A 25,266-nucleotide genomic window follows, 5' to 3' on the forward strand; every position below is an offset into this window, starting at 1 on the left:
TGTACTAATAGAATATTATACATTCTTCTATTATGATATCGAAACATCATTTGAAAGCGCCTCTTTTATGAGGCTATTGAAACTTTTCATTAATAATTATGTTTAGCGATGAATGCTGTGTTTCATACACGAAGTAAGTATAACGTTCATAAAACTTCCTTTGCCAGACATGAAAACCGTGGAAAGTTTACGAGATCAGCTAGAAAAAGCAACGAAACTGAAAGACAAAGTAGCTCTCAGGCAAATCATTGAAGACTGTGAAGCCGTTGCATATCCTGAATTGAGTTTTGATCTGTCAAAAGCGAGAGACACACTTGAAAGCTTAGGAGGTGGTCGCGGAGGTTAGATATTTGAAATATCGTTGCCTATAGAAAAGTATATATATATGTAACATATGACAATTTATGTAAGCAAAACATACGTTGTACTGAATGTGATGTAAACGTAATTTAGTTGACAACGCCAGACGATATATAATATTGCGGCAGTATTTCAATTGAACGTTCATGTAACTCCATGTATATTACATTTGCAATGTCATCGTAGAAATAAGTGGCTCTCCTCAAATGATCTAAGATAATGCTTTCACTATTTCATCGATGTATATTTGAGAGAATGCCTTCCAATTTACATTGCTTGATGTTTTTCTCTAGGACATAAATCCGTTGATAGCCTACGTGATAAGCTGAAGGAAGCTGTTGAAGCGAAAGACAAAGGCTATTTACAAAAGATTGTACAAGAAAGCGTGTCTGCCGGAATGCCAGAGCTGGATGACGATATCTTGAAAGCTCGAAGTGCGTTAGACATACTTGAAGGCGGATCTGGAGGTTAGCACATGCATTTAACTGTCGCTTGTGCGTAAATGGCGCCTTAAATATAAATTATAATATCTCTGACATATAATATCAATGTGTAACAATTTCATTTTTCAAATTCAATATGGTTGTCATTTTGAAATTGTGTTAGAATTTAAAGTAAAATTTCATCATGTCATCCTGGTGTCATCGATTTGGTTTGATAGATGTGAAATCAGCGACTTCACTCAGAGACCGGTTACAGAATTGATGCAAGCGAAAGATGCTGCGGGATTGGACAAAGCCATATCGGAATGTGAATCGGCAGAATATCCGGAACTTGGACCTCACTTGCGCAAAGCCCGGGATGTACTTGAAACACTGGGTGGTGGGCGTGGAGGTTAGATCTGGTTTCTATTTTTGATGAGATTTCCAGTGCAAAATGCACAATTTTTTTATGTCATTTACCTGGAGAATTTCAGATATTTATTCATTAGAAAATGAAATGTAATATAGAATCTAGCACGTTGGAAAGCTTTTATAATAATATCAACATTACAATGCATGGAAGAGTGCAGAAGCCTGCGTCTGTGAGGGCATATAAAAAACTGCATAATATATGTATTCAGAAAAACACACAAATACACACACTGAAAAATAGGCATACACACACACACAAACACACATACACGCACACCACATCCACATTTTATACTTACAATGTAAGCATATATCACTTCCAACACATTCTATAATCTGCAATATATTCGCTTTCAATACATTCTATATTTACGATGTGAGGACATGTCAGCAGCACTTAATGGAACAGAGACATCATCGTCCTGTAATTCCCGCTTTGGCTTCATCTTCCCATTAGTATAAAAACCTTTGTCAAAGTGATGGTTTTGTGGAAAAATATTCACGTGTAACTTTTCGTTGAACACACGAATTCTATCCGTGTATGCATGTGTGAATGTGTTTGTGTGAGTGTATTTAACCTTATTTATGTTTGTTTGGATTTGATTGTGAGTTTCCGTGCGTTTCGGTGTGTGTTTTCTCTGCCTGCTTCTATTTGTTTGTGTATGATCCTGTATGTGATTATTGGCAAACGGATGTTTTTGCTTGTGTTTTTTACTCTTGGTATTGTGTGCATGACATCACTAAAGACATATACAGAAATTATTTGCAAGTTTGTTTATTGCGTTGTTAAAATACTCTGTCAGGGACGAAGACGCCCGAATCACTTCGCCGAAAACTAAAGTCTGCTATGAAGCAGGGAGATAAAGATACACTGGACAAAGTAATTCACGAATGCATCGCTGCTGGAATGCCAGAATTAGACGTAGACATAAGCGTCGCTCGAGACGTATTGAAAGACGTTAAAATTTCACCTCCACAGGTACATAGCATTCACTTTGCTTTCAAACGCCTATTGTACTAATAGAATATTATACATTCTTCTATTATGATATCGAAACATCATTTGAAAGCGCCTCTTTTATGAGGCTATTGAAACTTTTCATTAATAATTATGTTTAGCGATGAATGCTGTGTTTCATACACGAAGTAAGTATAACGTTCATAAAACTTCCTTTGCCAGACATGAAACCGTGGAAAGTTTACGAGATCAGCTAGAAAAAGCAACGAAACTGAAAGACAAAGTAGCTCTCAGGCAAATCATTGAAGACTGTGAAGCCGTTGCATATCCTGAATTGAGTTTTGATCTGTCAAAAGCGAGAGACACACTTGAAAGCTTAGGAGGTGGTCGCGGAGGTTAGATATTTGAAATATCGTTGCCTATAGAAAAGTATATATATATATGTAACATATGACAGTTTATGTAAGCAAAACATACGTTGTACTGAATGTGATGTAAACGTAATTTAGTTGACAACGCCAGACGATATATAATATTGCGGCAGTATTTCAATTGAACGTTCATGTAACTCCATGTATATTACATTTGCAATGTCATCGTAGAAATAAGTGGCTCTCCTCAAATGATCTAAGATAATGCTTTCACTATTTCATCGATGTATATTTGAGAGAATGCCTTCCAATTTACATTGCTTGATGTTTTTCTCTAGGACATAAATCCGTTGATAGCCTACGTGATAAGCTGAAGGAAGCTGTTGAAGCGAAAGACAAAGGCTATTTACAAAAGATTGTACAAGAAAGCGTGTCTGCCGGAATGCCAGAGCTGGATGACGATATCTTGAAAGCTCGAAGTGCGTTAGACATACTTGAAGGCGGATCTGGAGGTTAGCACATGCATTTAACTGTCGCTTGTGCGTAAATGGCGCCTTAAATATAAATTATAATATCTCTGACATATAATATCAATGTGTAACAATTTCATTTTTCAAATTCAATATGGTTGTCATTTTGAAATTGTGTTAGAATTTAAAGTAAATTTTCATCATGTCATCCTGGTGTCATCGATTTGGTTTGATAGATGTGAAATCAGCGACTTCACTCAGAGACCGGTTAACAGAATTGATGCAAGCGAAAGATGCTGCGGGATTGGACAAAGCCATATCGGAATGTGAATCGGCAGAATATCCGGAACTTGGACCTCACTTGCGCAAAGCCCGGGATGTACTTGAAACACTGGGTGGTGGGCGTGGAGGTTAGATCTGGTTTCTATTTTTGATGAGATTTCCAGTGCAAAATGCACAATTTTTTATGTCATATTACCTGGAGAATTTCAGATATTTATTCATTAGAAAATGAAATGTAATATAGAATCTAGCACGTTGGAAAGCTTTTATAATAATATCAACATTACAATGCATGGAAGAGTGCAGAAGCCTGCGTCTGTGAGGGCAATATAAAAAACTGCATAATATATGTATTCAGAAAAACACACACAAATACACACACTGAAAAATAGGCATACACACACACCAACACACATACACGCACACCACATCCACATTTTATACTTACAATGTAAGCATATATCACTTCCAACACATTCTATAATCTGCAATATATTCGCTTTCAATACATTCTATATTTACGATGTGAGGACATGTTAGCAGCACTTAATGGAACAGAGACATCATCGTCCTGTAATTCCCGCTTTGGCTTCATCTTCCCATTAGTATAAAAACCTTTGTCAAAGTGATGGTTTTGTGGGAAAATATTCACGTGTAACTTTTCGTTGAACACACGAATTCTATCCGTGTATGCATGTGTGAATGTGTTTTTGTGTGAGTGTATTTAACCTTATTTATGTTTGTTTGGATTTGATTGTGAGTTTCCGTGCGTTTCGGTGTGTGTTTCTGCCTGCTTCTATTTGTTTGTATGATCCTCCTATGTGAGATTATTGGCAAACGGATGTTTTTGCTTGTGTTTTTTACTCTTTGGTATTGTGTGCATGACATCACTAAAGACATATACAGAAATTATTTGCAAGTTTGTTTATTGCGTTGTTAAAATACTCTGTCAGGGACGAAGACGCCCGAATCACTTCGCCGAAAACTAAAGTCTGCTATGAAGCAGGGAGATAAAGATACACTGGACAAAGTAATTCACGAATGCATCGCTGCTGGAATGCCAGAATTAGACGTAGACATAAGCGTCGCTCGAGACGTATTGAAAGACGTTAAAATTTCACCTCCAACAGGTACATAGCATTCACTTTGCTTTCAAACGCCTATTGTACTAATAGAATATTATACATTCTTCTATTATGATATCGAAACATCATTTGAAAGCGCCTCTTTTATGAGGCTATTGAAACTTTTCATTAATAATTATGTTTAGCGATGAATGCTGTGTTTCATACACGAAGTAAGTATAACGTTCATAAAACTTCCTTTGCCAGACATGAAAACCGTGGAAAGTTTACGAGATCAGCTAGAAAAAGCAACGAAACTGAAAGACAAAGTAGCTCTCAGGCAAATCATTGAAGACTGTGAAGCCGTTGCATATCCTGAATTGAGTTTTGATCTGTCAAAAGCGAGAGACACACTTGAAAGCTTAGGAGGTGGTCGCGGAGGTTAGATATTTGAAATATCGTTGCCTATAGAAAGTATATATATATGTAACATATGACAATTTATGTAAGCAAAACATACGTTGTACTGAATGTGATGTAAACGTAATTTAGTTGACAACGCCAGACGATATATAATATTGCGGCAGTATTTCAATTGAACGTTCATGTAACTCCATGTATATTACATTTGCAATGTCATCGTAGAAATAAGTGGCTCTCCTCAAATGATCTAAGATAATGCTTTCACTATTTCATCGATGTATATTTGAGAGAATGCCTTCCAATTTACATTGCTTGATGTTTTTCTCTAGGACATAAATCCGTTGATAGCCTACGTGATAAGCTGAAGGAAGCTGTTGAAGCGAAAGACAAAGGCTATTTACAAAAGATTGTACAAGAAAGCGTGTCTGCCGGAATGCCAGAGCTGGATGACGATATCTTGAAAGCTCGAAGTGCGTTAGACATACTTGAAGGCGGATCTGGAGGTTAGCACATGCATTTAACTGTCGCTTGTGCGTAAATGGCGCCTTAAATATAAATTATAATATCTCTGACATATAATATCAATGTGTAACAATTTCATTTTTCAAATTCAATATGGTTGTCATTTTGAAATTGTGTTAGAATTTAAAGTAAATTTTCATCATGTCATCCTGGTGTCATCGATTTGGTTTGATAGATGTGAAATCAGCGACTTCACTCAGAGACCGGTTAACAGAATTGATGCAAGCGAAAGATGCTGCGGGATTGGACAAAGCCATATCGGAATGTGAATCGGCAGAATATCCGGAACTTGGACCTCACTTGCGCAAAGCCCGGGATGTACTTGAAACACTGGGTGGTGGGCGTGGAGGTTAGATCTGGTTTCTATTTTTGATGAGATTTCCAGTGCAAAATGCACAATTTTTTATGTCATATTACCTGGAGAATTTCAGATATTTATTCATTAGAAAATGAAATGTAATATAGAATCTAGCACGTTGGAAAGCTTTTATAATAATATCAACATTACAATGCATGGAAGAGTGCAGAAGCCTGCGTCTGTGAGGGCAATATAAAAAACTGCATAATATATGTATTCAGAAAAACACACACTGAAAAATAGGCATACACACACACACAAACACACATACACGCACACCACATTCACATTTTATACTTACAATGTAAGCATATATCACTTCCAACACATTCTATAATCTGCAATATATTCGCTTTCAATACATTCTATATTTACGATGTGAGGACATGTCAGCAGCACTTAATGGAACAGAGACATCATCGTCCTGTAATTCCCGCTTTGGATTCATCTTCCCATTAGTATAAAAACCTTTGTCAAAGTGATGGTTTTGTGGAAAAATATTCACGTGTAACTTTTCGTTGAACACACGAATTCTATCCGTGTATGCATGTGTGAATGTGTTTTGTGTGAGTGTATTTAACCTTATTTATGTTTGTTTGGATTTGATTGTGAGTTTCCGTGCGTTTCGGTGTGTGTTTCTGCCTGCTTCTATTTGTTGTGTATGATCCTGTATGTGAGATTATTGGCAAACGGATGTTTTTGCTTGTGTTTTTTACTCTTTGGTATTGTGTGCATGACATCACTAAAGACATATACAGAAATTATTTGCAAGTTTGTTTATTGCGTTGTTAAAATACTCTGTCAGGGACGAAGACGCCCGAATCACTTCGCCGAAAACTAAAGTCTGCTATGAAGCAGGGATAAAGATACACTGGACAAAGTAATTCACGAATGCATCGCTGCTGGAATGCCAGAATTAGACGTAGACATAAGCGTCGCTCGAGACGTATTGAAAGACGTTAAAATTTCACCTCCAACAGGTACATAGCATTCACTTTGCTTTCAAACGCCTATTGTACTAATAGAATATATACATTCTTCTATTATGATATCGAAACATCATTTGAAAGCGCCTCTTTTATGAGGCTATTGAAACTTTTCATTAATAATTATGTTTAGCGATGAATGCTGTGTTTCATACACGAAGTAAGTATAACGTTCATAAAACTTCCTTTGCCAGACATGAAAACCGTGGAAAGTTTACGAGATCAGCTAGAAAAAGCAACGAAACTGAAAGACAAAGTAGCTCTCAGGCAAATCATTGAAGACTGTGAAGCCGTTGCATATCCTGAATTGAGTTTTGATCTGTCAAAAGCGAGAGACACACTTGAAAGCTTAGGAGGTGGTCGCGGAGGTTAGATATTTGAAATATCGTTGCCTATAGAAAAGTATATATATATGTAACATATGACAATTTATGTAAGCAAAACATACGTTGTACTGAATGTGATGTAAACGTAATTTAGTTGACAACGCCAGACGATATATAATATTGCGGCAGTATTTCAATTGAACGTTCATGTAACTCCATGTATATTACATTTGCAATGTCATCGTAGAAATAAGTGGCTCTCCTCAAATGATCTAAGATAATGCTTTCACTATTTCATCGATGTATATTTGAGAGAATGCCTTCCAATTTACATTGCTTGATGTTTTTCTCTAGGACATAAATCCGTTGATAGCCTACGTGATAAGCTGAAGGAAGCTGTTGAAGCGAAAGACAAAGGCTATTTACAAAAGATTGTACAAGAAAGCGTGTCTGCCGGAATGCCAGAGCTGGATGACGATATCTTGAAAGCTCGAAGTGCGTTAGACATACTTGAAGGCGGATCTGGAGGTTAGCACATGCATTTAACTGTCGCTTGTGCGTAAATGGCGCCTTAAATATAAATTATAATATCTCTGACATATAATATCAATGTGTAACAATTTCATTTTTCAAATTCAATATGGTTGTCATTTTGAAATTGTGTTAGAATTTAAAGTAAAATTTTCATCATGTCATCCTGGTGTCATCGATTTGGTTTGATAGATGTGAAATCAGCGACTTCACTCAGAGACCGGTTAACAGAATTGATGCAAGCGAAAGATGCTGCGGGATTGGACAAAGCCATATCGGAATGTGAATCGGCAGAATATCCGGAACTTGGACCTCACTTGCGCAAAGCCCGGGATGTACTTGAAACACTGGGTGGTGGGCGTGGAGGTTAGATCTGGTTTCTATTTTTGATGAGATTTCCAGTGCAAAATGCACAATTTTTTATGTCATATTACCTGGAGAATTTCAGATATTTATTCATTAGAAAATGAAATGTAATATAGAATCTAGCACGTTGGAAAGCTTTTATAATAATATCAACATTACAATGCATGGAAGAGTGCAGAAGCCTGCGTCTGTGAGGGCAATATAAAAACTGCATAATATATGTATTCAGAAAAACACACACAAATACACACACTGAAAATAGGCATACACACACACACAAACACACACATACACGCACACCACATCCACATTTTATACTTACAATGTAAGCATATATCACTTCCAACACATTCTATAATCTGCAATATATTCGCTTTCAATACATTCTATATTTACGATGTGAGGACATGTCAGCAGCACTTAATGGAACAGAGACATCATCGTCCTGTAATTCCCGCTTTGGCTTCATCTTCCCATTAGTATAAAAACCTTTGTCAAAGTGATGGTTTTGTGGAAAAATATTCACGTGTAACTTTTCGTTGAACACACGAATTCTATCCGTGTATGCATGTGTGAATGTGTTTGTGTGTGAGTGTATTTAACCTTATTTATGTTTGTTTGGATTTGATTGTGAGTTTCCGTGCGTTTCGGTGTGTGTTTCTGCTGCCTTTCTATTTGTTTGTGTATGATCCTGTATGTGAGATTATTGGCAAACGGATGTTTTTGCTTGTGTTTTTTACTCTTTGGTATTGTGTGCATGACATCACTAAAGACATATACAGAAATTATTTGCAAGTTTGTTTATTGCGTTGTTAAAATACTCTGTCAGGGACGAAGACGCCCGAATCACTTCGCCGAAAACTAAAGTCTGCTATGAAGCAGGGAGATAAAGATACACTGGACAAAGTAATTCACGAATGCATCGCTGCTGGAATGCCAGAATTAGACGTAGACATAAGCGTCGCTCGAGACGTATTGAAAGACGTTAAAATTTCACCTCCAACAGGTACATAGCATTCACTTTGCTTTCAAACGCCTATTGTACTAATAGAATATTATACATTCTTCTATTATGATATCGAAACATCATTTGAAAGCGCCTCTTTTATGAGGCTATTGAAACTTTTCATTAATAATTATGTTTAGCGATGAATGCTGTGTTTCATACACGAAGTAAGTATAACGTTCATAAAACTTCCTTTGCCAGACATGAAAACCGTGGAAAGTTTACGAGATCAGCTAGAAAAAGCAACGAAACTGAAAGACAAAGTAGCTCTCAGGCAAATCATTGAAGACTGTGAAGCCGTTGCATATCCTGAATTGAGTTTTGATCTGTCAAAAGCGAGAGACACACTTGAAAGCTTAGGAGGTGGTCGCGGAGGTTAGATATTTGAAATATCGTTGCCTATAGAAAAGTATATATATATGTAACATATGACAATTTATGTAAGCAAAACATACGTTGTACTGAATGTGATGTAAACGTAATTTAGTTGACAACGCCAGACGATATATAATATTGCGGCAGTATTTCAATTGAACGTTCATGTAACTCCATGTATATTACATTTGCAATGTCATCGTAGAAATAAGTGGCTCTCCTCAAATGATCTAAGATAATGCTTTCACTATTTCATCGATGTATATTTGAGAGAATGCCTTCCAATTTACATTGCTTGATGTTTTTCTCTAGGACATAAATCCGTTGATAGCCTACGTGATAAGCTGAAGGAAGCTGTTGAAGCGAAAGACAAAGGCTATTTACAAAAGATTGTACAAGAAAGCGTGTCTGCCGGAATGCCAGAGCTGGATGACGATATCTTGAAAGCTCGAAGTGCGTTAGACATACTTGAAGGCGGATCTGGAGGTTAGCACATGCATTTAACTGTCGCTTGTGCGTAAATGGCGCCTTAAATATAAATTATAATATCTCTGACATATAATATCAATGTGTAACAATTTCATTTTTCAAATTCAATATGGTTGTCATTTTGAAATGTGTTAGAATTTAAAGTAAAATTTCATCATGTCATCCTGGTGTCATCGATTTGGTTTGATAGATGTGAAATCAGCGACTTCACTCAGAGACCGGTTAACAGAATTGATGCAAGCGAAAGATGCTGCGGGATTGGACAAAGCCATATCGGAATGTGAATCGGCAGAATATCCGGAACTTGGACCTCACTTGCGCAAAGCCCGGGATGTACTTGAAACACTGGGTGGTGGGCGTGGAGGTTAGATCTGGTTTCTATTTTGATGAGATTTCCAGTGCAAAATGCACAATTTTTTATGTCATATTACCTGGAGAATTTCAGATATTTATTCATTAGAAAATGAAATGTAATATAGAATCTAGCACGTTGGAAAGCTTTTATAATGATATCAACATTACAATGCATGGAAGAGTGCAGAAGCCTGCGTCTGTGAGGGCAATATAAAAACTGCATAATATATGTATTCAGAAAAAACACACACAAATACACACACTGAAAAATAGGCATACACACACACACACACAACACACATACACGCACCACATCCACATTTTATACTTACAATGTAAGCATATATCACTTCCAACACATTCTATAATCTGCAATATATTCGCTTTCAATACATTCTATATTTACGATGTGAGGACATGTCAGCAGCACTTAATGCATGACATCACTAAAGACATATACAGAAATTATTTGCAAGTTTGTTTATTAAAAATAAACTACTCGTGCAGGGACGAAGACGCCCGAATCACTTCGCCGAAAACTAAAGTCTGCTATGAAGCAGGAGATAAAGATACACTGGACAAAGTAATTCACGAATGCATCGCTGCTGGAATGCCAGAATTAGACGTAGACATAAGCGTCGCTCGAGACGTATTGAAAGACGTTAAAATTTCACCTCCAACAGGTACAGCATCACTTTGCTTTCAAACGCCTATTGTACTAATAGAATATTGTACATTCTTCTATTATGATATCGAAACATCATTTGAAAGCGCCTCTTTTATGAGGCTATTGAAACTTTTCATTAATAATTATGTTTAGCGATGAATGCTGTGTTTCATACACGAAGTAAGTATAACGTTCATAAAACTTCCTTTGCCAGACATGAAAACCGTGGAAAGTTTACGAGATCAGCTAGAAAAAGCAACGAAACTGAAAGACAAAGTAGCTCTCAGGCAAATCATTGAAGACTGTGAAGCCGTTGCATATCCTGAATTGAGTTTTGATCTGTCAAAAGCGAGAGACACACTTGAAAGCTTAGGAGGTGGTCGCGGAGGTTAGATATTTGAAATATCGTTGCCTATAGAAAAGTATATATATATGTAACATATGACAATTTATGTAAGCAAAACATACGTTGTACTGAATGTGATGTAAACGTAATTTAGTTGACAACGCCAGACGATATATAATATTGCGGCAGTATTTCAATTGAACGTTCATGTAACTCCATGTATATTACATTTGCAATGTCATCGTAGAAATAAGTGGCTCTCCTCAAATGATCTAAGATAATGCTTTCACTATTTCATCGATGTATATTTGAGAGAATGCCTTCCAATTTACATTGCTTATGTTTTTCTCTAGGACATAAATCCGTTGATAGCCTACGTGATAAGCTGAAGGAAGCTGTTGAAGCGAAAGACAAAGGCTATTTACAAAAGATTGTACAAGAAAGCGTGTCTGCCGAATGCCAGAGCTGGATGACGATATCTTGAAAGCTCGAAGTGCGTTAGACATACTTGAAGGCGGATCTGGAGGTTAGCACATGCATTTAACTGTCGCTTGTGCGTAAATGGCGCCTTAAATATAAATTATAATATCTCTGACATATAATATCAATGTGTAACAATTTCATTTTTCAAATTCAATATGGTTGTCATTTTGAAATTGTGTTAGAATTAAAGTAAATTTTCATCATGTCATCCTGGTGTCATCGATTTGGTTTGATAGATGTGAAATCAGCGACTTCACTCAGAGACCGGTTAACAGAATTGATGCAAGCGAAAGATGCTGCGGGATTGGACAAAGCCATATCGGAATGTGAATCGGCAGAATATCCGGAACTTGGACCTCACTTGCGCAAGCCCGGGATGTACTTGAAACACTGGGTGGTGGGCGTGGAGGTTAGATCTGGTTTCTATTTTTGATGAGATTTCCAGTGCAAAATGCACAATTTTTTATGTCATATTACCTGGAGAATTTCAGATATTTATTCATTAGAAAATGAAATGTAATATAGAATCTAGCACGTTGGAAAGCTTTTATAATAATATCAACATTACAATGCATGGAAGAGTGCAGAAGCCTGCGTCTGTGAGGGCAATATAAAAAACTGCATAATATATGTATTCAGAAAACACACACAATACACACACTGAAAAATAGGCATACACACACACACAACACACATACACGCACACCACATTCACATTTTATACTTACAATGTAAGCATATATCACTTCCAACACATTCTATAATCTGCAATATATTCGCTTTCAATACATTCTATATTTACGATGTGAGGACATGTCAGCAGCACTTAATGGAACAGAGACATCATCGTCCTGTAATTCCCGCTTTGGCTTCATCTTCCCATTAGTATAAAAACCTTTGTCAAAGTGATGGTTTTGTGGAAAAATATTCACGTGTAACTTTTCGTTGAACACACGAATCCTATCCGTGTATGCAAGTGTGAATATGTTTGTGTGTGAGTGTATTTAACCTTATTTATGTTTGTTTGGATTTGATTGTGAGTTTCCGTGCGTTTCGGTGTGTGTTTCTGCCTGCTTCTATTTGTTTGTGTATGATCCTGTATGTGAGATTATTGGCAAACGGATGTTTTTGCTTGTGTTTTTTACTCTTTGGTATTGTGTGCATGACATCACTAAAGACATATACAGAAATTATTTGCAAGTTTGTTTATTGCGTTGTTAAAATACTCTGTCAGGGACGAAGACGCCCGAATCACTTCGCCGAAAACTAAAGTCTGCTATGAAGCAGGGAGATAAAGATACACTGGACAAAGTAATTCACGAATGCATCGCTGCTGGAATGCCAGAATTAGACGTAGACATAAGCGTCGCTCGAGACGTATTGAAAGACGTTAAAATTTCACCTCCAACAGGTACATAGCATTCACTTTGCTTTCAAACGCCTATTGTACTAATAGAATATTATACATTCTTCTATTATGATATCGAAACATCATTTGAAAGCGCCTCTTTTATGAGGCTATTGAAACTTTTCATTAATAATTATGTTTAGCGATGAATGCTGTGTTTCATACACGAAGTAAGTATAACGTTCATAAAACTTCCTTTGCCAGACATGAAAACCGTGGAAAGTTTACGAGATCAGCTAGAAAAAGCAACGAAACTGAAAGACAAAGTAGCTCTCAGGCAAATCATTGAAGACTGTGAAGCCGTTGCATATCCTGAATTGAGTTTTGATCTGTCAAAAGCGAGAGACACACTTGAAAGCTTAGGAGGTGGTCGCGGAGGTTAGATATTTGAAATATCGTTGCCTATAGAAAAGTATATATATATGTAACATATGACAATTTATGTAAGCAAAACATACGTTGTACTGAATGTGATGTAAACGTAATTTAGTTGACAACGCCAGACGATATATAATATTGCGGCAGTATTTCAATTGAACGTTCATGTAACTCCATGTATATTACATTTGCAATGTCATCGTAGAAATAAGTGGCTCTCCTCAAATGATCTAAGATAATGCTTTCACTATTTCATCGATGTATATTTGAGAGAATGCCTTCCAATTTACATTGCTTGATGTTTTTCTCTAGGACATAAATCCGTTGATAGCCTACGTGATAAGCTGAAGGAAGCTGTTGAAGCGAAAGACAAAGGCTATTTACAAAAGATTGTACAAGAAAGCGTGTCTGCCGGAATGCCAGAGCTGGATGACGATATCTTGAAAGCTCGAAGTGCGTTAGACATACTTGAAGGCGGATCTGGAGGTTAGCACATGCATTTAACTGTCGCTTGTGCGTAAATGGCGCCTTAAATATAAATTATAATATCTCTGACATATAATATCAATGTGTAACAATTTCATTTTTCAAATTCAATATGGTTGTCATTTTGAAATTGTGTTAGAATTTAAAGTAAAATTTTCATCATGTCATCCTGGTGTCATCGATTTGGTTTGATAGATGTGAAATCAGCGACTTCACTCAGAGACCGGTTAACAGAATTGATGCAAGCGAAAGATGCTGCGGGATTGGACAAAGCCATATCGGAATGTGAATCGGCAGAATATCCGGAACTTGGACCTCACTTGCGCAAAGCCCGGGATGTACTTGAAACACTGGGTGGTGGGCGTGGAGGTTAGATCTGGTTTCTATTTTTGATGAGATTTCCAGTGCAAAATGCACAATTTTTTATGTCATATTACCTGGAGAATTTCAGATATTTATTCATTAGAAAATGAAATGTAATATAGAATCTAGCACGTTGGAAAGCTTTATAATAATATCAACATTACAATGCATGGAAGAGTGCAGAAGCCTGCGTCTGTGAGGGCAATATAAAAAACTGCATAATATATGTATTCAGAAAAACACACACAAATACACACACTGAAAAATAGGCATACACACACACACAAACACACATACACGCACACCACATCCACATTTTATACTTACAATGTAAGCATATATCACTTCCAACACATTCTATAATCTGCAATATATTCGCTTTCAATACATTCTATATTTACGATGTGAGGACATGTCAGCAGCACTTAATGGAACAGAGACATCATCGTCCTGTAATTCCCGCTTTGGCTTCATCTTCCCATTAGTATAAAAACCTTTGTCAAAGTGATGGTTTTGTGGAAAAATATTCACGTGTAACTTTTCGTTGAACACACGAATTCTATCCGTGTATGCATGTGTGAATGTGTTTGTGTGTGAGTGTATTTAACCTTATTTATGTTTGTTTGGATTTGATTGTGAGTTTCCGTGCGTTTCGGTGTGTGTTTCTGCCTGCTTCTATTTGTTTGTGTATGATCCTGTATGTGAGATTATTGGCAAACGGATGTTTTTGCTTGTGTTTTTTACTCTTTGGTATTGTGTGCATGACATCACTAAAGACATATACAGAAATTATTTGCAAGTTTGTTTATTGCGTTGTTAAAATACTCTGTCAGGGACGAAGACGCCCGAATCACTTCGCCGAAAACTAAAGTCTGCTATGAAGCAGGGAGATAAAGATACACTGGACAAAGTAATTCACGAATGCATCGCTGCTGGAATGCCAGAATTAGACGTAGACATAAGCGTCGCTCGAGACGTATTGAAAGACGTTAAAATTTCACCTCCAACAGGTACATAGCATTCACTTTGCTTTCAAACGCCTATTGTACTAATAGAATATTATACATTCTTCTATTATGATATCGAAACATCATTTGAAAGCGCCTCTTTTATGAGGCTATTGAAACTTTTCATTAATAATTATGTTTAGCGATGAATGCTGTGTTTCATACACGAAGTAAGTATAACGTTCATAAAACTTCCTTTGCCAGACATGAAAACCGTGGAAAGTTTACGAGATCAGCTAGAAAAAGCAACGAAACTGAAAGACAAAGTAGCTCTCAGGCAAATCATTGAAGACTGTGAAGCCGTTGCATATCCTGAATTGAGTTTTGATCTGTCAAAAGCGAGAGACACACTTGAAAGCTTAGGAGGTGGTCGCGGAGGTTAGATATTTGAAATATCGTTGCCTATAGAAAAGTATATATATATGTAACATATGACAATTTATGTAAGCAAAACATACGTTGTACTGAATGTGATGTAAACGTAATTTAGTTGACAACGCCAGACGATATATAATATTGCGGCAGTATTTCAATTGAACGTTCATGTAACTCCATGTATATTACATTTGCAATGTCATCGTAGAAATAAGTGGCTCTCCTCAAATGATCTAAGATAATGCTTTCACTATTTCATCGATGTATATTTGAGAGAATGCCTTCCAATTTACATTGCTTGATGTTTTTCTCTAGGACATAAATCCGTTGATAGCCTACGTGATAAGCTGAAGGAAGCTGTTGAAGCGAAAGACAAAGGCTATTTACAAAAGATTGTACAAGAAAGCGTGTCTGCCGGAATGCCAGAGCTGGATGACGATATCTTGAAAGCTCGAAGTGCGTTAGACATACTTGAAGGCGGATCTGGAGGTTAGCACATGCATTTAACTGTCGCTTGTGCGTAAATGGCGCCTTAAATATAATTATAATATCTCTGACATATAATATCAATGTGTAACAATTTCATTTTTCAAATTCAATATGGTTGTCATTTTGAAATTGTGTTAGAATTTAAAGTAAAATTTTCATCATGTCATCCTGGTGTCATCGATTTGGTTTGATAGATGTGAAATCAGCGACTTCACTCAGAGACCGGTTAACAGAATTGATGCAAGCGAAAGATGCTGCGGGATTGGACAAAGCCATATCGGAATGTGAATCGGCAGAATATCCGGAACTTGGACCTCACTTGCGCAAAGCCCGGGATGTACTTGAAACACTGGGTGGTGGGCGTGGAGGTTAGATCTGGTTTCTATTTTTGATGAGATTTCCAGTGCAAAATGCACAATTTTTTATGTCATATTACCTGGAGAATTTCAGATATTTATTCATTAGAAAATGAAATGTAATATAGAATCTAGCACGTTGGAAAGCTTTTATAATGATATCAACATTACAATGCATGGAAGAGTGCAGAAGCCTGCGTCTGTGAGGGCAATATAAAAAACTGCATAATATATGTATTCAGAAAAACACACACAAATACACACACTGAAAAATAGGCATACACACACACACAAACACACATACACGCACACCACATCCACATTTTATACTTACAATGTAAGCATATATCACTTCCAACACATTCTATAATCTGCAATATATTCGCTTTCAATACATTCTATATTTACGATGTGAGGACATGTCAGCAGCACTTAATGGAACAGAGACATCATCGTCCTGTAATTCCCGCCTTCGATTCATCTTCCCATTAGTATAAAAACCTTTGTCAAAGTGATGGTTTTGTGGAAAAATATTCACGTGTAACTTTTCGTTGAACAAACGAATTCTATCCGTGTATGCATGTGTGAATGTGTTTGTGTGTGAGTGTATTTAACCTTATTTATGTTTGTTTGGATTTGATTGTGAGTTTCCGTGCGTTTCGGTGTGTGTTTCTGCCTGCTTCTATTTGTTTGTGTATGATCCTGTATGTGAGATTATTGGCAAACGGATGTTTTTGCTTGTGTTTTTTACTCTTTGGTATTGTGTGCATGACATCACTAAAGACATATACAGAAATTATTTGCAAGTTTGTTTATTGCGTTGTTAAAATACTCTGTCAGGGACGAAGACGCCCGAATCACTTCGCCGAAAACTAAAGTCTGCTATGAAGCAGGGAGATAAAGATACACTGGACAAAGTAATTCACGAATGCATCGCTGCTGGAATGCCAGAATTAGACGTAGACATAAGCGTCGCTCGAGACGTATTGAAAGACGTTAAAATTTCACCTCCAACAGGTACATAGCATTCACTTTGCTTTCAAACGCCTATTGTACTAATAGAATATTATACATTCTTCTATTATGATATCGAAACATCATTTGAAAGCGCCTCTTTTATGAGGCTATTGAAACTTTTCATTAATAATTATGTTTAGCGATGAATGCTGTGTTTCATACACGAAGTAAGTATAACGTTCATAAAACTTCCTTTGCCAGACATGAAAACCGTGGAAAGTTTACGAGATCAGCTAGAAAAAGCAACGAAACTGAAAGACAAAGTAGCTCTCAGGCAAATCATTGAAGACTGTGAAGCCGTTGCATATCCTGAATTGAGTTTTGATCTGTCAAAAGCGAGAGACACACTTGAAAGCTTAGGAGGTGGTCGCGGAGGTTAGATATTTGAAATATCGTTGCCTATAGAAAAGTATATATATATGTAACATATGACAATTTATGTAAGCAAAACATACGTTGTACTGAATGTGATGTAAACGTAATTTAGTTGACAACGCCAGACGATATATAATATTGCGGCAGTATTTCAATTGAACGTTCATGTAACTCCATGTATATTACATTTGCAATGTCATCGTAGAAATAAGTGGCTCTCCTCAAATGATCTAAGATAATGCTTTCACTATTTCATCGATGTATATTTGAGAGAATGCCTTCCAATTTACATTGCTTGATGTTTTTCTCTAGGACATAAATCCGTTGATAGCCTACGTGATAAGCTGAAGGAAGCTGTTGAAGCGAAAGACAAAGGCTATTTACAAAAGATTGTACAAGAAAGCGTGTCTGCCGGAATGCCAGAGCTGGATGACGATATCTTGAAAGCTCGAAGTGCGTTAGACATACTTGAAGGCGGATCTGGAGGTTAGCACATGCATTTAACTGTCGTTTGTGCGTAAATGGCGCCAAAATATAAATTATAATATCTCTGACATATAATATCAATGTGTAACAATTTCATTTTTCAAATTCAATATGGTTGTCATTTTGAAATTGTGTTAGAATTTAAAGTAAAATTTTCATCATGTCATCCTGGTGTCATCGATTTGGTTTGATAGATGTGAAATCAGCGACTTCACTCAGAGACCGGTTAACAGAATTGATGCAAGCGAAAGATGCTGCGGGATTGGACAAAGCCATATCGGAATGTGAATCGGCAGAATATCCGGAACTTGGACCTCACTTGCGCAAAGCCCGGGATGTACTTGAAACACTGGGTGGTGGGCGTGGAGGTTAGATCTGGTTTCTATTTTTGATGAGATTTCCAGTGCAAAATGCACAATTTTTTATGTCATATTACCTGGAGAATTTCAGATATTTATTCATTAGAAAATGAAATGTAATATAGAATCTAGCACGTTGGAAAGCTTTTATAATGATATCAACATTACAATGCATGGAAGAGTGCAGAAGCCTGCGTCTGTGAGGGCAATATAAATAACTGCATAATATATGTATTCAGAAAAACACAGACAAATACACACACTGACACATAGGCATACACACACACACACACACACAAACACACATACACGCAGCCCACATCCACATTTTATACTTACAATGTAAGCATATATCACTTCCAACACATTCTATAATCTGCAATATATTCGCTTTCAATACATTCTATATTTACGATGTGAGGACATGTTAGCAGCACTTAATGGAACAGAGACATCATCGTCCTGTAATTCCCCCTTTGGCTTCATCTTCCCATTAGTATAAAAACCTTTGTCAAAGTGATGGTTTTGTGGGAAAATATTCACGTGTAACTTTTCGTTGAACACACGAATTCTATCCGTGTATGCATGTGTGAATGTGTTTGTGTGTGAGTGTATTTAACCTTATTTATGTTTGTTTGGATTTGATTGTGAGTTTCCGTGCGTTTCGGTGTGTGTTTCTGCCTGCTTCTATTTGTTTGTGTATGATCCTGTATGTGAGATTATTGGCAAACGGATGTTTTTGCTTGTGTTTTTTACTCTTTGGTATTGTGTGCATGACATCACTAAAGACATATACAGAAATTATTTGCAAGTTTGTTTATTGCGTTGTTAAAATACTCTGTCAGGGACGAAGACGCCCGAATCACTTCGCCGAAAACTAAAGTCTGCTATGAAGCAGGGAGATAAAGATACACTGGACAAAGTAATTCACGAATGCATCGCTGCTGGAATGCCAGAATTAGACGTAGACATAAGCGTCGCTCGAGACGTATTGAAAGACGTTAAAATTTCACCTCCAACAGGTACATAGCATTCACTTTGCTTTCAAACGCCTATTGTACTAATAGAATATTATACATTCTTCTATTATGATATCGAAACATCATTTGAAAGCGCCTCTTTTATGAGGCTATTGAAACTTTTCATTAATAATTATGTTTAGCGATGAATGCTGTGTTTCATACACGAAGTAAGTATAACGTTCATAAAACTTCCTTTGCCAGACATGAAAACCGTGGAAAGTTTACGAGATCAGCTAGAAAAAGCAACGAAACTGAAAGATAAAGTAGCTCTCAGGCAAATCATTGAAGACTGTGAAGCCGTTGCATATCCTGAATTGAGTTTTGATCTGTCAAAAGCGAGAGACACACTTGAAAGCTTAGGAGGTGGTCGCGGAGGTTAGATATTTGAAATATCGTTGCCTATAGAAAAGTATATATATATGTAACATATGACAATTTATGTAAGCAAAACATACGTTGTACTGAATGTGATGTAAACGTAATTTAGTTGACAACGCCAGACGATATATAATATTGCGGCAGTATTTCAATTGAACGTTCATGTAACTCCATGTATATTACATTTGCAATGTCATCGTAGAAATAAGTGGCTCTCCTCAAATGATCTAAGATAATGCTTTCACTATTTCATCGATGTATATTTGAGAGAATGACTTCCAATTTACATTGCTTGATGTTTTTCTCTAGGACATAAATCCGTTGATAGCCTACGTGATAAGCTGAAGGAAGCTGTTGAAGCGAAAGACAAAGGCTATTTACAAAAGATTGTACAAGAAAGCGTGTCTGCCGGAATGCCAGAGCTGGATGACGATATCTTGAAAGCTCGAAGTGCGTTAGACATACTTGAAGGCGGATCTGGAGGTTAGCACATGCATTTAACTGTCGCTTGTGCGTAAATGGCGCCTTAAATATAAATTATAATATCTCTGACATATAATATCAATGTGTAACAATTTCATTTTTCAAATTCAATATGGTTGTCATTTTGAAATTGTGTTAGAATTTAAAGTAAAATTTTCATCATGTCATCCTGGTGTCATCGATTTGGTTTGATAGATGTGAAATCAGCGACTTCACTCAGAGACCGGTTAACAGAATTGATGCAAGCGAAAGATGCTGCGGGATTGGACAAAGCCATATCGGAATGTGAATCGGCAGAATATCCGGAACTTGGACCTCACTTGCGCAAAGCCCGGGATGTACTTGAAACACTGGGTGGTGGGCGTGGAGGTTAGATCTGGTTTCTATTTTTGATGAGATTTCCAGTGCAAAATGCACAATTTTTTATGTCATATTACCTGGAGAATTTCAGATATTTATTCATTAGAAAATGAAATGTAATATAGAATCTAGCACGTTGGAAAGCTTTTATAATAATATCAACATTACAATGCATGGAAGAGTGCAGAAGCCTGCGTCTGTGAGGGCAATATAAATAACTGCATAATATATGTATTCAGAAAAACATACACAAATACACACACTGAAAAATAGGCATACACACACACACAAACACACATACACGCACACCACATCCACATTTTATACTTACAATGTAAGCATATATCACTTCCAACACATTCTATAATCTGCAATATATTCGCTTTCAATACATTCTATATTTACGATGTGAGGACATGTCAGCAGCACTTAATGGAACAGAGACATCATCGTCCTGTAATTCCCGCTTTGGCTTCGTCTTCCCATTAGTATAAAAACCTTTGTCAAAGTGATGGTTTTGTGGAAAAATATTCACGTGTAACTTTTCGTTGAACACACGAATTCTATCCGTGTATGCATGTGTGAATGTGTTTGTGTGTGAGTGTGTTTAACCTTATTTATGTTTGTTTGGATTTGATTGTGAGTTTCCGTGCGTTTCGGTGTGTGTTTCTGCCTGCTTCTATTTGTTTGTGTATGATCCTGTATGTGAGATTATTGGCAAACGGATGTTTTTGCTTGTGTTTTTTACTCTTTGGTATTGTGTGCATGACATCACTAAAGACATATACAGAAATTATTTGCAAGTTTGTTTATTGCGTTGTTAAAATACTCTGTCAGGGACGAAGACGCCCGAATCACTTCGCCGAAAACTAAAGTCTGCTATGAAGCAGGGAGATAAAGATACACTGGACAAAGTAATTCACGAATGCATCGCTGCTGGAATGCCAGAATTAGACGTAGACATAAGCGTCGCTCGAGACGTATTGAAAGACGTTAAAATTTCACCTCCAACAGGTACATAGCATTCACTTTGCTTTCAAACGCCTATTGTACTAATAGAATATTATACATTCTTCTATTATGATATCGAGACATTATTTGAAAACGCCTCTTTTATGAGGCTATTGAAACTTTTCATTAATAATTATGTTTAGCGATGAATGCTGTGTTTCATACACGAAGTAAGTATAACGTTCATAAAACTTCCTTTGCCAGACATGAAAACCGTGGAAAGTTTACGAGATGAGCTAGAAAAATCAGCGAAACTGAAAGACCAAGTAGCTCTCAGTCAAATCATTGAAGACTGTGAAGCCGTTACATATCCTGAATTGAGTTGTAATCTGTCAAATGCGAAAGACACACTTGAAAGCTTAGGAGGTGGTCTCGGAGGTTAGATATTTGAAATATCGTTGCCTATAGAAAAGTATATATATAAGTAACATATGACAATTTATGTAAGCAAAACATACGTTGTATTGAATGTGATGTCAACGTAATTTAGTTGAAAACACTAGACGATATATAATATTGCGGCAGTATTTCAATTGAACGTTCATGTAACTCCATGGATATTACATTTGCAATGTCATCGTAGAAATAAGTGGCTCTCCTCAAATGATCTAAGATAATGCTTTCACTATTTCATCGATGTATATTTGAGAGAATGCCTTCCAATTTACATTGCTTGATGTTTTTCACTAGGACATAAATCCGTTCATAGCCTACGTGGTAAGCTGAAGGAAGCTGTTGAAGCGAAAGACAAAGGCTATTTACAAAAGATTGTACAAGAAAGCGTGTCTGCCGGAATGCCAGAGCTGGATGACGATATCTTGAAAGCTCGAAGTGCGTTAGACATACTTGAAGGCGGATCTGGAGGTTAGCACATGCATTTAACTGTCGCTTGTGCGTAAATGGCGCCTTAAATATAAATTATATCTCTGACATATAATATCAATGTGTAACAATTTCATTTTTCAAATTCAATATGGTTGTCATTTTGAAATTGTGTTAGAATTTAAAGTAAAATTTTCATCATGTCATCCTGGTGTCATCGATTTGGTTTGATAGATGTGAAATCAGCGACTTCACTCAGAGACCGGTTAACAGAATTGATGCAAGCGAAAGATGCTGCGGGATTGGACAAAGCCATATCGGAATGTGAATCGGCAGAATATCCGGAACTTGGACATCACTTGCGCAAAGCCCGGGATGTACTTGAAACACTGGGTGGTGGGCGTGGAGGTTAGATCTGGTTTCTATTTTTGATGAGATTTCCAATGCAAAATGCACAATTTTTTATGTCATATTACCTGGAGAATTTCAGATATTTATTCACTAGAAAATGAAATGTAATATAGAATCTAGCACGTTGGAAAGCTTTTATAATGATATCAACATTACAATGCATGGAAGAGTGCAGAAGCCTGCGTCTGTGAGGGCAATATAAATAACTGCATAATATATGTATTCAGAAAAACACACACTGAAACATAGGCATACACACACACACAAACACACATACACGCACACCACATCTACATTTATTACTCACAATGTAGGCATATATCCCTTCCAAGACATTCTATTATCTGCAATATATTCGCTTTCAATCCATTCTATATTTACGATGTGAGGACATGTCAGCAGCACGTAATGAACCAGAGACATCGCCCTCCTATAATTCCCGCTTTGGCTTCATCTTCCCATAATATAACAACCTTTGTCAAAGTGATGATTTTGTGGAGAATTCTTCACGTGTATCTTCTGGTTGAATGCACGAATTATGTCCCGTGCGTACGCGCGCATGTGTGTTTGTGATTTTGTGCGTGCGTATATGTATTTATAATGAAATCAATATTTCAATGCCAGTAAGTGTGCATAATTCGAAGTCTGTGTGGGCAACATTATATAATTTCGTGAAACGTACATACAAACACAAACACATACAGACGCATTTGCGCGCGCGCACAGACTCTCCTTTCGGAAATTCATGCTATACTCACGTTTTGAGTGTATTTTGAACGGTCTTCATTCGTCCAGAGAGTTCATCGTCCAGTAATGTCTGCTGGGTCATGATTTTATGTTTGTCGAACTGCCTCTGTGATTTTTTGTTATTTTTTAAGTGTCGTTCAATTTTTAAGTGTTAGTTGGCTTATACCGCGGGATGTGAGCTGAAGAAGTAGGAGACATTGACTGTTGCAGAATGTAACTTCAAGTGTGTCTGAATTAGTTTTGAAAATAGACCTAGTTGGACATATAAAAATGTATTTACTGCTATTAGGAGGTCCAGCGTAGTGAATTTAAATCGATTTCATATTTAAAAGGCTTCAAATGTATAGCCACATTTATATTTTCTCTTCGAAAATTACATCCTTAATCAGTTTTATTCACTGAAGGCAAGTTAACATTATTTTGGGGAAAAGCAATGTAGAATTGCAAGCAAAATTTTCGACAGAGAAATATCCGAGAATTTTATATTCTTTTCTATTCTGGGCACAAGACCCGAAATCAAAACATGTTGATGCGTAATTATGTTCAGATCAATGAAAATTTAAGTCGTCCTGATATTTTATTATTACGATTTATTTAATCTCAAGCGTTTACATTCTAAACTTTTAGTTCGCACACAGACGCACACAAACACACACACACACGCACGTGCACACACATGTATGGGTTTGTACACATACATACATAGCTTATCCTATGATTGATACTTTTAATAATTTTTATTAGGAATTTAAAAAATGAACTTACCACTTTATCATTTCCTATTGTAAGTTATCGACAGAAACTTATTTCAGAATATCAATATTTTCTTTATCCTAGAATACAAGTAAGTGGAAAACATATCTTATCTTTTATCTAATCGAAATACAGATTAAGAAAATTTTACACTATATCTTATCATTTATGCGTTTTGTTAATATTTATATAGAATTGCAAACATCAGAATCACTACGTGAACAAATGGAGATGGCAATCAAAACCAAAGACAAATCTGCTTTAGACGAATTGATTAAAAAATGCGAAGAATTTTCTTACCCAGAATTAGGCCCAGAATTATGCAAAGCTCGGAAAAGCTTACACAAATTAACAGGCAGTTTTGGAGGTTAAACTTTTCAGTGAAAATTGCATTACTTTCTTATATTGTACACTATCTTTAAACTTGTAAAATACATATACAGTAATCCCACGACTATTCCGGGTGTTACATTCCAAAACCTCCCACAGATATAATTAAAATGTAAAAAAAATATAAATACCTATCGGCCTCAGTAACCCACTATATGCTGAGGAATACCCGATATAAATTTACATATTTTAGCCAGAA

General features: G+C 36.6%; 2 protein-coding genes across 2 annotated transcripts in view; both read left to right on the forward strand.

Moving 5' to 3' along the window:
* Positions 1-25,266, forward strand: part of LOC115214248 — a 255,736-nt gene that overhangs the window by 155,378 nt on the left and 75,092 nt on the right. The window lies entirely within an intron of this gene.
* Positions 1,062-25,145, forward strand: LOC115214251. Its single transcript, XM_036504831.1, has 35 exons — positions 1,062-1,194; positions 3,250-3,423; positions 4,249-4,425; positions 4,627-4,800; positions 5,112-5,285; positions 5,480-5,653; positions 6,843-7,016; positions 7,329-7,502; positions 7,698-7,871; positions 8,701-8,877; positions 9,079-9,252; positions 9,565-9,738; positions 9,932-10,105; positions 10,977-11,150; positions 12,826-13,002; positions 13,204-13,377; positions 13,690-13,863; positions 14,059-14,232; positions 15,060-15,236; positions 15,438-15,611; positions 15,924-16,097; positions 16,292-16,465; positions 17,294-17,470; positions 17,672-17,845; positions 18,158-18,331; positions 18,526-18,699; positions 19,536-19,712; positions 19,914-20,087; positions 20,400-20,573; positions 20,769-20,942; positions 21,771-21,947; positions 22,149-22,322; positions 22,635-22,808; positions 23,001-23,174; positions 24,871-25,145. Exons 1-35 carry the CDS (start codon positions 1,065-1,067, stop codon positions 25,047-25,049), a joined length of 6,072 nt encoding a protein of 2,023 aa, XP_036360724.1. The 5' UTR covers positions 1,062-1,064; the 3' UTR covers positions 25,050-25,145.

Source organism: Octopus sinensis, linkage group LG7 (genome assembly GCF_006345805.1).
Source record: "Octopus sinensis linkage group LG7, ASM634580v1, whole genome shotgun sequence".
In the NCBI taxonomy this organism is placed as follows: Eukaryota; Metazoa; Mollusca; class Cephalopoda; order Octopoda; family Octopodidae; genus Octopus; species Octopus sinensis.

Coding starts and splice junctions, on each gene's coding strand:
- LOC115214251 (XM_036504831.1), top strand. CDS start 1,065: ATGCAAGCGAAAGATGCTGCGGGATTGGACAAAGCCATATCGGAATGT. Junction 9,253..9,564: donor CTTAGGAGGTGGTCGCGGAG/GTTAGATATTTG, acceptor GTTTTTCTCTAG/GACATAAATCCGTTGATAGC. Junction 9,739..9,931: donor ACTTGAAGGCGGATCTGGAG/GTTAGCACATGC, acceptor TTGGTTTGATAG/ATGTGAAATCAGCGACTTCA.